Source organism: Nerophis lumbriciformis, linkage group LG12, assembly GCF_033978685.3.
Source record: "Nerophis lumbriciformis linkage group LG12, RoL_Nlum_v2.1, whole genome shotgun sequence".
Classification (NCBI taxonomy): Eukaryota; Metazoa; Chordata; class Actinopteri; order Syngnathiformes; family Syngnathidae; genus Nerophis; species Nerophis lumbriciformis.
In genome coordinates this window covers 18,092,221-18,107,260 of record NC_084559.2, presented here as the reverse complement: position 1 = coordinate 18,107,260, position 15,040 = coordinate 18,092,221, and the positions used below count along the sequence as shown (strand labels likewise).

At 40.9% G+C, this 15,040-nt stretch overlaps 1 protein-coding gene across 2 annotated transcripts in view; it reads left to right on the top strand.

The window, feature by feature from the left end:
- Positions 1-15,040, top strand: part of LOC133623072 (citron Rho-interacting kinase-like) — a 158,664-nt gene that overhangs the window by 79,172 nt on the left and 64,452 nt on the right. For both annotated transcript variants that reach the window (XM_061986021.2, XM_061986019.2), the window contains 3 exons: positions 1,839-2,036; positions 2,119-2,172; positions 9,355-9,552. In XM_061986021.2, coding sequence (XP_061842005.1) covers positions 1,839-2,036; positions 2,119-2,172; positions 9,355-9,552 — 450 coding nt within the window. The remainder of the gene's footprint in view (positions 1-1,838; positions 2,037-2,118; positions 2,173-9,354; positions 9,553-15,040) is intronic.

Below are 15,040 nucleotides of genomic sequence, written 5' to 3'. Positions count from 1 at the left end.
GTAATGAACAATCCATTCTTTCATTGAATTACAAAAACATGTTGCTGTGGGCTTCACACCGATAGCTAGCTTCTTGTCAAAAAAAAAAGAAAGGAAAGAAAACTGCCAGCGAAGTCTCTTTGTAATCGCAAGCTGATGCTCTCAAAGACCTCTGGCGCTTCTGTCAGTAAATGTGTGTTTTAAAAACCTATTCTTGGGCATTTCTCCCAAACATTCAGCAGTATCGCCCCCTCATTCCCAAAGCACATTAATTAACATTAATTCACTAACGTTAACGTTACTTCAGTGTCGCCGCCAAAAGTTTTACAGAGAACAATACCATGTTCTACTATGTTGACGTCAGTTGATAAAAGTTATACCGTTAGGTTGGTGGTTTTTTAATATCCTAACTTTATTTAGTTAACTTTAGTTTTTATCAGGAAAAACTGTAGCCCTCCCACTACAGGCCAGCACGGACCAATGTAGCGTTATATGCAAAAAAATTTTACCGAACTTACTTACTTACTTACTTAACTTAACTTAATTAACTTATGAGCAGTTACATATCTTGCGTCAAACTACATGCAGACGTATATTATCACAAATTTAAAACAGAACGTAATAACTTACCTGTGGAATGACTTTCTGGCGCTACAATACACCTTGCAGTACTCTGTGAAGAGATCCTAACGGCCGGAGCCTGTTGTGCTGTGCGCATGCGTCGTCGTGCATGCGTTTCAAAACACTAGATTTTCAGAGTAAAGTTTATGTAATATTTTTAGGTTTATGTACGTACAACTATTAAACATTTAAATAGTATGAGGAAACATAAGTAAAACTTACTCTTCACCCATAATTCATGTATTACGTTAATAAAATGTTAAATTTTACTTAAAAAACTCTAGTTCTTACTGAATGTTAAAAATATTAGGTATAAATTATGACAGTTACTCTAATAGAGTTTACAGCACCAAAAAGTCACTTTTTTCAGTGTAAGGATGTTCTCCCAAAAATGTGTTTGTCATTCTTGTTTGGTGTGGGTTCACAGTAGGGCGCATATTTGTAACAGTGTTAAAGTTGTTTATACAGCCACACTCAGTGTGACCTGTATGGCTGTTGACCAAGTATGGATGGCATTCACTTGTGTGTGTGAAAAGCCGTAGATATTGTGTGACCGGGCCGGCGCGCAAAGGCAGTGCCTTTAAGGCACGCCCCCAATATTGTTGTCTGGGTGGAAATCGGGAGAAATTCGGGAGAATGGTTGCCATGGGAGATTTTCGGGAGGGGCACTGAAATTCGGGAGTCTCCCGGGAAAATCGTGAGGGTTGGGGGGAGACGCAACTGCTCTGTAGTTCTCCCTACGTCCGTGTACCCCTACCTATAGCTGCGTTTTAAAAAGTCATAAATATTACTTTTTGAAACCGATTTTAAAGCATTTATCGGCCAATAATATCGGACTGCCGATATTATCGGACATCTCTACTTACGACCTACCGATCTCAGGGCCGACACTCTAACCTCAAGGCCACTGAGCAGGCATGTGGGAGTAGCAGCCCAAGAAGTGGTCATTAGATGTTTTTTTATAGGCTCTTAGCACCTGGCTGGGACTAAAAAAAGACTAAAAAGTAAAGGTATAATTTCCACATCTTCTACTAATTCCACTATTTGGTGTTTAATACCATTAGGGAGGTTTTTTGAAATATGAATATAATAAATGATACGGAGGGAAAACATTTTTGTTAATCAACAACCAAATGAACAATATTTAATGTAAGATCCTACAAGGTACTGTATCACATTGCCTTGGACTGCTATCGAGGATGAATCACCATCCTCTCACTTTCTGTATGTCTTTGTAGATTGGACTGGAGCATGAGGAGCAGAAGCTGGAGATCAAGCGGCCGGTGACCGAGCTGACGCTGTCACTGCAGGAGCGTGAAGCTCAGATCAATAACCTGCAGGCCTCTCGCCGCTCGTTGGAGAGCCAACTGCAGCAGGCCAAGACGGAGCTGGAAGAGACCACTGCTGAGGCTGAGGAGGAGATCACTGTGCTCAGAGTGAGACGTGGATGACTTATAAGGCAGTACTGAAGATGTGATCCAGGTGCTAACACCTTACCTGCCTGTCTTGTCTTGTCAGGCACACAGAGACGAGATACAAAGAAAATATGATGCTTTAAGAGATGGCTGTGCAGTAAGTATTTATCTTTATTTTTCAGTGTTTCCAAATACAGTGTACATGTTGGCCCTGTAATGAGGTGGTGTACCCCGCCTTCCGCCCAAGGGCAGCTGGGATAGGCTCCAGCACAAGTTTGTTTTGTGTTGTTCCAATGCAAACAAAAGAAAGAAACATGTGAATACCAAAGCATTTGTAATTTCAACAATTTTATAGGAGAAGTGGTGCATTATCTGATAGAAATGCAGGTGTGCCAATATTTTTGGCCATGATTGATATATATATCAGTGACGTGCGGTGAGGTTGATGGCTGGTGAGGCACTGACTTCATCACAGTCAGATTTACAAACATATGAACCCTAAAGAGTATCTTATTCACCATTTGATTGGCAGCAGTTAACGGGTTATGTTTAAAAGCTCATACCAGCATTCTTCCCTGCTTGGCACTCAGCATCAAGGGTTGGAATTGGGGGTTAAATCACCAAAAATTATTCCCGGGCGCGGCGCCGCTGCTGCCCACTGCTCCCCTCACCTCCCAGGGGGTGATCAAGGGATGGGTCAAATGCAGAGGACAAATTTCACCACACCTAGTGTGTGTGTGTGACAATCATTGGTACTTTAACTTAACTTTACCTTTACACATACAAACTGTAGCACACAAAAAAGCACATTTAATTAAAAAAACGTTATTATGGTCTTACCTTTACTTATAAGTGCGGGAACAGTGGTGTTCGTGTTGGAGGAGTTGTGAATGAATGAAATATGAAATCAGTGCTGCAGTCTGCAGGTGTACCTAATGTTGTGTCCCTGCAGTCGTTCACGGCTCCTCCGGTGCGAGCATTGTTGTTGACTTTTTTTGGGTGGATGCAGTCTTGCACGTGGAGGGTTTGGGTGTGGGCTTTGGTTGGTGTGGCGCTCCCGTCGGGGGGTGCATTCTGCGGCGGGGGTGCATTAACCGGCACCAGGAGGCGGGATTACTGCGAGCCTCACACAGTGCGTCTTCGCAGCAGTTTTATGATTGCTCAGCACAAGAAATACGTTACACACATACAGTTGTTGACAAAATACACTGTACATTATATACCTCAGCTAACTAAACTATGGAAATGTATAATATAATTCATATAGCAATACGGTCTCACTGCACAGCAGGCCAGCAGTTAGCCGAGTCATTGCGCAATCCATGTTGAGGCACAACTGAGTGACGTGCCTCAACTGGCTGCTGATCACCGCACCGTCTCTTCTCAGTATTTGAACGGCAAATGTGAAAATTCAGCGATTTTGAATACAAATAATCTAAAACTGGTGAAGTTCAATGGAAAATAACTTTATAGTATAATCACTGAATACATATAACAATTTAATTAATTTTTTTTCTTTTTACATTTTTTTTCTTTCCATGATGGCAGGTGAGGCCCCGCACGTCACTGATATGTATATATATGCATATGTATATATATATATATATATATATATATATATATATATATATATATATATATATATATATATATATATATATATATATATATATATATATATGGTAACACTTTAGTATGGGGACCATATTCAAAGTAACAAAGACTTAATTTAGAGTTATTTGGACTCTAGGGGAATATATTAGGGTTAGGGTTACTAATAAGCAATAATTCTGAGGTTATTGAGGGAAGACTCTTAGTTAATTGTCAGGTTCAAACACTGATGACATCTAATAATCAGACAAGAAGCAAAGAATCATGCAAAGACAGAGTTCAATTTAGCTCGAGGAGACACGTGTTTTGGGCTGTATTCTAGTTACTGATCCAAACTGTGTTCTAAAAGTCAAGCCCGCGCGCCTCCCCTATTTATTTGGAAGGGCCCTGTTACATCACTGAAGCTGTCGCTGAGGGAAGGGGGTAATTTCGACAACTGCAGTTAGACACAATATATGATTATAGAATGAATTAAATTTAGTTGACGCAGATCATATTGCCTTGTCTCTGCTCTGTCTGCGTCACGGCGGTGTTCGGCCTTGGCAGTCAGCAGGCGGAGTCTGGACACAACACTGATAAAGACAACTGACAATCTTTTGGATTGCCAGCTTGCACAGATACAAAAATACCACTTCAGCACAATTTGACAATAATTTATATCAACAAAATACTGTATACTATAGCAGTGGTTCTCAAATGGGGGTACGCGTACCCCTGGGGGTACTTGAAGGTATGCCAAGGGGTACGTGAGATTTTTTTAAAATGTCTGTCAAAAAGAAGTGTGAAAAGAAATGCAACAATGCAATATTCAGTGTTGACAGCTAGATTTGTTGTGGACATGTTCCATAAATATTGAGGTTAAAGATTTATTTTTTTGTGAAGAAATGTTTAGAATTAAGTTCATGAATCCAGATGGATCTCTATTACAATACCCAAAGAGGGCACTTTAAGTTGATGATTACGTCTATGTGTAGAAATCTTTATTTATAATTGAAACACTTGTTTATTTTTCAACAAGTTTTTAGTTATTTTTAAATATTTTTTTCCAAATAGTTCAAGAAAGACCACAACAAATGAACAATATTTTGCACTGTTATACAATTTAATAAATCAGAAACTGATGACATAGTGCTGTATTTTACTTTTTTATCTCTTTTTTATCTCTTTTTTTCAACCAAAAATGCTTTGCTCTGATTAGGGGGTACTTGAATTAAAAAAGGGGGTACATCACTAAAAAAAGGTTGAGAACCACTGTACTATAGTGTTACAATTTCATGTAGGAAGTAAGGAAACTGTCTTTTCTACAGTAATATACAGAGGAGAAAAATTGTCCACAATGCATTTTACAACTAGCATAAAACAAAATGACCATTCACTGTTTTGTACAGTTTTTCCTTCCAAATGCAATACAGTATATACACAGTATTTTGCAGTTACTTTAGTTTCCATCCAGCGGCCCATTGGCTTGTCAATGATATTATATAGCAAAGTGTGGCTTTGGGGCCAAATTTAGCGCAAAGCTTTTTTTTAATTGGCCAGCTACATTTTCTAAAAAAATAATTCATAATTCGTTATTAATGCGAGATATTATTAGATATAGCTGCATGGGGGTCCTGGCTAACAGGTTGGCCTCACAGGGTTTCAAATCTTCACTTGCAGTTCTCAATGTGGAGTTTGCATGTTTTCCCATTGGGTGCGTGGGTTTTTCTACCCCCCACCCCAAAAAGAAAAAAAATAAGAATGAGATAATTGGAACTTGAATTTTCAGAAACATTCCAGGGCTGGGGTCAAAATATATATCTTGGCTGTTTCTCGGGCACTGAACGCAACAAATAGTGTAGTCTTTGTGGATGTGCTGTTCTGGCCCTGTGATAAGAACTTGCAATGGATGCATCATTCAGAAGAGTAGTGGCAGGTCAACATGTGGCTCCTTCACTATGACAACGTGCCTGCTCATGTCATGAGCATCCGACAGTTCTTGGCCAAGAAGAACATCGCCAGGCTGGAGCAACCTCTCTGTTCAACCGACTTTGCACCCTGGGATTTAAAAAAAAAAAAAATTGTTGCCAAGATCAATTGGGTCTCAAGGGGACCTGTTTTGAAGACGTGAACAACGTCAAGATGGCAGCGGGGGATCCCAGGCGAATCCTTAAAGGAGTGCGTAAAGCGTGGCAGAGAAGGCTGGGAAAGTGTGTTAGATTCCAGAGGGATTACTTCAAAAAGGAAAAACTTGCGATTTATGGGTCGGATTTAAAATATGTCTTTTGTGACACCAGTACTAGAACTTTTCTGACAATCCTCGAATATTTGATCTCCCTATAGTGACCAGTCCAAGGTGTAGCCCGCCTCTGGGCTCCAGCTCTAAATGAGAACTGAATTTAAAAGTTAAAGTTAAAGTACCAATGATTGTCACACACCCACTAGGTGTGGCGAAATTATTCTCTGCATTTGACCCATCACCCTTGATCACCCCCTGGGAGGTGAGGGGAGCAGCGGGCAGCAGCGGTGGCCGCGCCCGGGAATCATTTTTGGTGATTCAACCCCCAATTCCAACCCTTGATGCTGAGTGCCAAGCAGGGTCCCGTTTTTATAGTCTTTGGTATGACTCGGCCGGGGGTTTGAACTCACGACCTATTTTCTCCGATTAAGTGTTTGAAAACACATTTTTTACCTAAGTGAATTATTATCTTTTTTTATTATTATCCATCCTTCCATTTTCTACCGCTTGTCATGTTCGAGGTCACGGGGGTGCTGGAGCCTATCTCAGCTGCATTCGGGCAGAAGGCGGTGTACACCCTGGACAAGTCGCCACCTTTATTATTATTATTATTATTATTATTATTATTATTATTATTATTATTATTATTATTATTATTATATTCATTTGCAGCCTTTATTAACATTGATTAGAGCACAATAATTCAAAGTTAATAAGTCAGTGCTTCACCAGTCACTAGGTGATTGTCACCTTGCGTCACATTTCTATCTACTCAGTGTGTGAGTAGTGTCATTTTTAAGTACTACTTGCGGTAACACTTTAGTATGGGGAACACATATTCACCATTAATTAGTTGCTTATTAACATGAAAATTAGTAACATATTGGCTTTTGATTAGTCATTATTAAGTACTTATTAATGCCTTATTCTGCATGGCCTTATTATACAACCAGTAAGCCATTAACTAAGAGTCTTCCCTCAATAACCTTAGAATTATTGCTTATTAGTAACCCTAACCCAGGAGTCAGCAACCCGCGGCTCTAGAGCTGCATACGGCTCTTTAGCGCCTCCCTAGTGGCTCCCTGGACCTCTTTCAGATATGTGTGAAAATGGAAAAACATGAAGAAAAAAATATATTTTTTGTTTTAAAGGGGAACATTATCACAATTTCAGAATGGTTAAAACCATTAAAAATCAGTTCCCAGTGGCTTATTATATTTTTCGAAGTTTTTTTCAAAATTTTACCCATCACGCAATATCCCTAAAAAAAGCTTCAAAGTGCCTGATTTTAACCACCCGTCCATTTTCCTGTGACGTCACATAGTGATGCCAACACAAACAAACATGGCTATAGCGACATTAGCTCGGATTCAGACTCGGATTTCAGCGGCTTAAGCGATTCAACAGATTACGAATGTATTGAAATGGATGGTTGTAGTGTGGAGGCAGGTAGCAAAAACGAAATTGAAGAAGAAACTGAAGCTATTGAGCCATATCGGTTTGAACCGTATGCAAGCGAAACCGACGAAAACGACACGACAGCCAGCAACACGGGAGAAAGCGAGGACGAATTCGGCGATCGCCTTCTAACCAACGATTGGTATGTGTTTGTTTGGCATTAAAGGAAATTAACAAATATGAACTAGGTTTACAGCATATGAAATACATTTGGCAACAACATGCACTTTGAGAGTGCAGACAGACCAATTTTCATCAATTAATATATTCTGTAGACATACCCTCATCCGCGCTCTTTTCCTGAAAGCTGATCTGTCCAGTTTTGGAGTTGATGTCAGCAGGCCAGGGAAGCTAGGGTCGATAGGGGGTTTAGCTCGCTCGTCTGCGGGAACAAACTGCCGCCATTGCTTGCCGTGCTACCGAGGCCCTTTGTCCCTGAATTGCTCACACACTCCGGCAGATTCAATGGGGGTCTGGCGGCAGATTTCTTTGACTTTATCGTTGGAAATTCATCTGCTTTGAGTGTCGCAGGATATCCACACATTCTTGCCATCTCTGTCGTAGCATAGCTTTCGTCGGTAAAGTGTGCGGAACAAATGTCCAATTTCTTGCCACTTTCGCATCTTTGGGCCACTGGTGCAACTTGAATCCGTCCCTGTTCGTGTTGTTACACCCTCCGACAACACACCGACGAGGCATGATGTCTCCAAGGTACGGAAAACAGTCGAAAAAACGGAAAATAACAGAGCTGATTTGACTCGGTGTTTGAGAAAATGGCGGATTGCTTCCCGATGTGACGCCACGTTGTGACGTCATCGCTCTGAGAGCGAATATTAGAAAGGCGTTTAATTCGCCAAAATTCACCCATTTAGTGTTCGGAAATCGGTTAAAAAAAAAAAGGTCTTTTTTCTGCAACATCAAGGTATATATTGACGCTTACATAGGTCTGGTGATAATGTTCCCCTTTAATATACTTTCTGTATGAGAACAAACATGACACAAACCTTCCTAATTGTTAGAAATCCCACTGTTTATATTATACATGCTTCACTGATGAGAGTATTTGGAAAGCACCGTTTTGTCCTACTAATGTCAGCGATCCTTGAACTCATCGTAGTTTGTAACTTTTTCCGATGCTGCCACAGAAACGTTTTTTTTTTAAGTTTTATGCCACGCCTTCTTTCTCTCATTTTGTCCACCAAATGTTTTATGCTGTGCGTGAATGCACAAAAGTGAGCTTTGTTGATTTCATTGATTTGCTGGAGTGCTAATCAGGCACATTTGGTCAATCCATGACTGCAAGTTATCTCACCCTCTGAGAAGCCTCCATTTTACTAATGTTTTCCAATGTTGGAAAAATGTGTAGAATAAAAAGTAAAATACCACATTTGTGAGATTTGCGTCAGCCTTTGATAGTAGGCTAATATAGCTAATATAGACACTTATATCATGTGTTGCCTTCATTATAAGACTTATATAAGGCTTTGAATTTTTTGCGGCTCCAAACCGAATTTTTTTTTAAATTTTTGGTCCAATATGGCTCTTTCAACATTTTGGTTTGCCGACCCCTGCCCTAACCCTAACCCTCACCCTAACCTTCCCCTAGTGTCCGAATAACTCTAAATTAAGTCTTTGTTACTTTAATAAGCAACTAATTAATTGTGAATATGTTCCCCATACTAAAGTGTTACCCTACTTGCATCTTCTCTGTTTTTTTTTATTCTCTATATCTCCTCTGTCTTCACAGCTGGTTTTGAGCAGAATGTAATCAGCACTGCTGAGGATGTGATTTGAATGACAGATCATCACATCATCTATTCACTCGTGTCTTCTTCACCACGCCTCAAGAATAAAGATACTGCTGTTAGTGTGCTGCCTTAGGAGGGAAAAAAAAACGCACAAGTCAAAACATTACAGACAGCTCATACATAAACATACAAGATTTGCTTCCCCACCATCAGACTTAAACTGTTATCATGGATTTAGCATTGGCGCGAGCATTGCATAGCGAACATGTCTTAAGCCATTTCAAAGTTGTGACTGGTATTACAGGTGATCACTGACCTGGAGGAGCAGCTGACCTCACTGACCCAGGAGAATGCCGAGCTGAACCGCCAGAACTTCTACCTGTCCAAGCAGCTGGATGAAGCCTCCGACGAGAGAGAGGATCGCCTGCAGCTCAGCCAGGATGTGGACCAGCTGCGTCGGGAGGTGGCTGACCGCGAGATGCACCTAAACAACCAAAAACAGGTAAGGCGCTGGCTTGGTAGTTGGTTTGAGACACCTGTAGAAGGCAGTACAACCATTGTTGTTCTCCAATAATACTTTACATTATAAATTAGTTTGGCATATTAGCGGTTGCCCTTTGTGGGTTTTTATGACACAAATATTCCTTTCGTTAGTCTGAGGTAACAAGTCTTTTATTTTCATAAGGCAGTGTGGTTTTGCTTTCCAGCAAAATGTCTCTTGCTCTCATGCCTCTGCTCACCAGCAACTCCAACCACATGTCTCGTTCCGGCTGCTGCTAATAAGGGTGACAGGTGATTAGATAACAAGCCCCAGCTGGGCAATCTACTCACCTGCCGCTGACTTCGAGGCCGGTCCTTACACTGCAGGCCCGCTGACCACGCCCCCCTCCACATGGTGAATCATTTCTCATCAACTCATTGTTTTGGTTCTAAGCCACATCTTTACACTTCAGTTTGCTGCGGAAAAAAACTGTTTCATCATGTGACTTCGTCGCACTGTGTGACACACTGTAATCTACCGATAAATTCAACAAAAAAGAGGAATTCAACACAGCCTATAGTGGAATTTGATGAAGTCAATGCCCCTCGGACTGGCTGACTCATGTTGACACAAGTGGTTATCGACATAACCGGTTATCGATATAACCGAAAGTGAAACTTGTCATTGTTTGCACATTTACTTGTGACTCTGGCCACATACATGAGGAAAATGGATGATAATAAAAATATGTTTCAATCTATGTCAGTTTACTGACATGGTTTTCCTCCATTTGTGCATATTTTTATATTGATTCTTCTGTTTTCTTATGATATTGTATACTCTTATCAAACAGCGCTGCTGAATTAATTTTGATTGTATGTTACCTATGATTAAAACAATATTTTTTTTGGACATATGATATCTAAAACAATTGATGTCTAAAACATATGAAGTCCAAAACAAATAGGAATTACATGTGAGCATTTTGTCAGTTGTTGGGGTACAATCTAGGACACAGGTGTCAAACTCAAGGCCCAGGGGCCAGATCTGACCCACGACATCATTTCATCTGGCCCGCAAACACCTGTAAATAATATGTGTCAATAAAGCACTTCATATTTTCTCACTAAATGTAATAGATTTTTTTCATTTTGACAGAAAAAATATATGTACTGCTTGAAATTGCATACCTTTTAAACTTTAATAGTATCCAATATAACAACAAATATTACAGTATATTATCATACTTTCCAAACAAGTTTTTGTCTAAATAAAAATACTTACTTTTACAGCAAACGACCTATCAAATTATTAAAAATGGCAATAGATTTTATGTTGTTCTTTACAGCATATTACTGTAAATTTAAAAAAAATACTACAGTTTTTTGCATTAAAATTATGTTGACTGAGCTGCCAGTTTTTGATTGTAAAATCTACGGTTGTTGTTTTTAACAGTGTGTTACTGTAAATGGAAAGACGGTACATTTGTTTTTACGGTAGAAAAACTGGCAGCTAAGATGCCAGAATAAAAAAAGAACTGTTTTCCAATAACACTATAATGTTGTAAAAATCTATCTAAATTTAACAGTAAAATTTTGGCAACTAAGCTGCCAGCTTTTTCCCATGAAAAATAAAACAGTGGTACTGTTTTTATATTTACCGTAAAATGTTGTAAAAAAAAAAAAAAAATACTATAGTTCACAGTATAATTTAGTAAATGTAAAGTTTTACTGTAAAATCGACAGTCTACTGAAAACAATTTATATAATTAATAATGAAACCCATAGACAAATTACTACATTATTCACTGTTACAAGCGGCCCTCTGATGGCAGCCATACCTGCCATGTGGCTCTCAATGAAAACCAGTTTGACATCCCTGATCTAGGGTATTTCTGTTGTGCTTTTATTTTGAAGCTTACTTTGCACTGGACAGGAAGTCACTCTGTGCAGGTTGTAATGCTGTGGAAGTGGATAGCAGTTATGTTGCTGTTATCGTTTCACACGGATTAGTGAGTTGTCAATGAAGTTAACAATGCTACAGTACATCAACATAAACAAATCAGTTTTTCATAGAAACTACCCTTTGGGGTCTCAAGTTTTATGTCGGCAAAAGCGGGTGACTGAGATCGAATGTTTTGAATGTGTTGTTTAAATATTATACTATAACATACATACAGAAGCATTCAGACTGTGGGTGGAAAGTAACAATTGCACACAGAGAGGTGCTAAACTATAAAATCAGTGCCTATGGGAGTTCACCGTGGTTATGGCTTTAGGGAAAAAACTGTTCTTGAGTCTGTTTGTCTTAGACCTGATGACCCTGTAGCGCCTTCCTGAGGGCAGCGGGTCAAACAGGTCAAAGCCAGGGTGGGAGATGTCCTTTATAATGTTGGTAGCTCTGCTGGGGCAGCGGTAGGTGTAAACGTCTGTCAGGGAGGGGAAAGGGCAACCAATGATCCGCCGTGCTGCCTTTACCACTCTCTGGAGCCTCTCCTTGTTTGCAACGGTGCAGCTGCCGTACCATGCTGTGATGCAGTATGTTATAAATAGTATAAGTTATTAGAAAAAATATTATGAATAGAATAGAATATATACAAATATATATTATATATTGCTGCTGTTTTTTTTTGTGCCTGCTCATCTTGGGATTTATTTGTAGGCACTTTGAATGAGCCTGACACATATTCTGATGTATCAATACAACAAACCCAAGCTTGGTTTGAACTAGGACGAGTCAGCACCATTGATTGTTGTATTCTCTGCAAATTTCCCAAAACATATCAGCCACTATTGTTTTTTAGTTCAGTCTGCTTTCCTTTCCCACTTCCCACTCACCGGCAGTCAGAAACTGGCTTTCCACTAAGTTGCATGATGTGATATCTCCACCACCTGTGACAGGAGACCTAGACACCCCTCGCTACTCTGACAGTGTAAATCGGGCAGCAGAAAAACCCTCTGAGTATTTCTGTATTGTAATGTGTAATATCCTGCTTAGAGCTGAGCAGCAAGAGAGCGGGGAGGCTGCGATGTGTGCTCCGCTCCTGTGGGATGATGTGTGTGGGCGTCCAGTAGCGCTTTCAATCCTGCCGCTTGCGTAACCAGCCATGGAGGACATAGACAAGGAATTGGGTGGCGTGTAGGAGGGAGGGATGTGTCATCCCCATCAGTCCAGGTCGTGTCAGCTGTGGAAGACCAGCACATGCTATATTTATCAGCCCATCTTTGATACACAGCCTTTTATGTAGGCCATGTGATGCAGATAGAAAAATGCAATGTAACGATGTGAAATACCATTTTTAAATTTACTGTACATACCACAGTTTTACATACTACAATATATTTGTGATAGTGGGTTGTGTGTGTGGGGGTGGGGATAAGGGGTTCATTTTTAAAGGCCTACTGAAATGCGATTTTCTTATTTAAACGGGGATAGCAGGTCCATTCTATGTGTCATACTTGATCATTTCGCGATAATGCCATATTTTTGCTGAAAGGATTTAGTAGAGAACATCGACGATAAAGTTCGCAACTTTTGGTCGCTGATAAAAAAGCCTTGCCTGTACCGGAAGTAGCAGACGATATGCGCGTGACGTCACTGGTTGTGGAGCTCCTTACATCTGCACATTGTTTACAATCATGGCCACCAGCGATTCGGACCGAGAAAGCGACGATTTCCCCATTAATTTGAGCGAGGATGAAAGATTCGTGGATGAGGAAAGTGAGAGTGAAGGACTAGAGGGCAGTGGGAGCGATTCAGATAGGGAAGATGCTGTGAGAGGCGGGTGGGACCTGATATTCAGCTGGGAATGACTAAAACAGTAAATAAACACAAGACATATCTATACTCTTCTAGCCACAACACAACCAGGCTTATATTTAATATGCCACAAATTAATACCGCATAACAAACACCTCCCCTCTCCCGTCCATATAACCCGCCAATACAACTCAAACACCTGCACAACACACTCAATCCCACAGCCCAAAGTACCGTTCACCTCCCCAAAGTTCATACAGCACATATATTTCCCCAAAGTCCCCAAAGTTACGTACGTGACATGTACATAGCGGCACGCACGTATGGGCAAGCGATCAAATGTTTGGAAGTCGCAGCTGCATGCTTACTCACGGTACCGTGTCTGCGTATCCAACTCAAAGTCCTCCTGGTAAGAGTCTCTGTTGTCCCAGTTCTCCACAGGTCAATGGTAAAGCTTGACTGTCATCTTCCGGGAATGTAAACAATGAAACACCGGCTGTGTTATCCGGCACACCAGTCAAGGGGTGCATTCTACGGCGGGGGTGCGTTATCCAGCACAACACCTGCCGCAATACACCGCTTCCCACCTACAGCTTTCTTTTTTGCTGTCTCCATTGTTCATTGAACAAATTGCAAAAGATTCACCAACACAGATGTCCAGAATACTGTGGAATTTTGCGATGAAAACAGACGACTTAATAACTGGCTATCATGCTGTCCCAAAATGTCCTCCACAATCCGTGACGTCACGCACTGACGTCATCATACCGAGACGTTTTCAGCAGGATATTTCACGCAAAATTTAAAATTGCACTTTAGTAAGCTAACCCGCCGTATTGGCATGTGTTGCAATGTTAAGATTTTATCATTGATATATAAACTATCAGACTGCGTGGTCGGTAGTAGTGGGTTTCAGTAGGCCTTTAAATTGGCATAATTGGCTATGACGCATGTACATGTCATTGTAGTGTAGTCCTTCTCAAATAGTGGGGCGGGCCCCCCTGGGGGGGACGCGGTCCTATGCCAGGGGGGGAACATGCTTTTTTGCCATACCAGAATATGACGAAGCGCATGTAGCACTTGGCTTCACTGTAACCACGGTGGGAAAAGAGGAAAGACCATGTGTTTCCTTTAATCAAGATTCAAGATGCTTTATTATTGTCCATTCTTTAACATGTACAAGACCCATAAGAACTGAAACTAAATTTTCGGCACAGTCCCACTAAGAGCAGACGTACGTTACAAGGGGACAAGACAGGACCGCCAACGGATCAGCCACTTACAGCGCTCCTTAAAAAAGGTGAGAAAAAGGTGACATTGGGAAAGGGGGAAGAGTAAAAAAAATAGCAGTCTAAGGCTGGACCTTCGGGAGGGGTCCAGACTGAGTCCTAGGAAAAAACCTTGCATAGCATAGCACACATAAACATGATACATGTAATCACAACAACTCGCAACAGAGGGGGGGATTTGGGGCTCTGGAGGCCGGCTGCCGCTATAAAGTGCTACTCAGCCGTCCACAACCCCGAAGAGGAATTAAGCAGTGGTGAAGGCGTTGATTGGGGGAGGGGCGGGTGCGTGCATGTATGCCCAATTAACTTGGGTGAGATGTTGAAATGTTTTTGTGGACTGGGGCCGATCTTAAAGTTCGACACCAGGTGTTATTGAAAAATAGGAAGGTCAAAAGCGTCTATCGTTGAGGATTCCTGGGGGGAGTTTTTCAGAACAGCCTGTTCCTGATATCGTCAAAGCC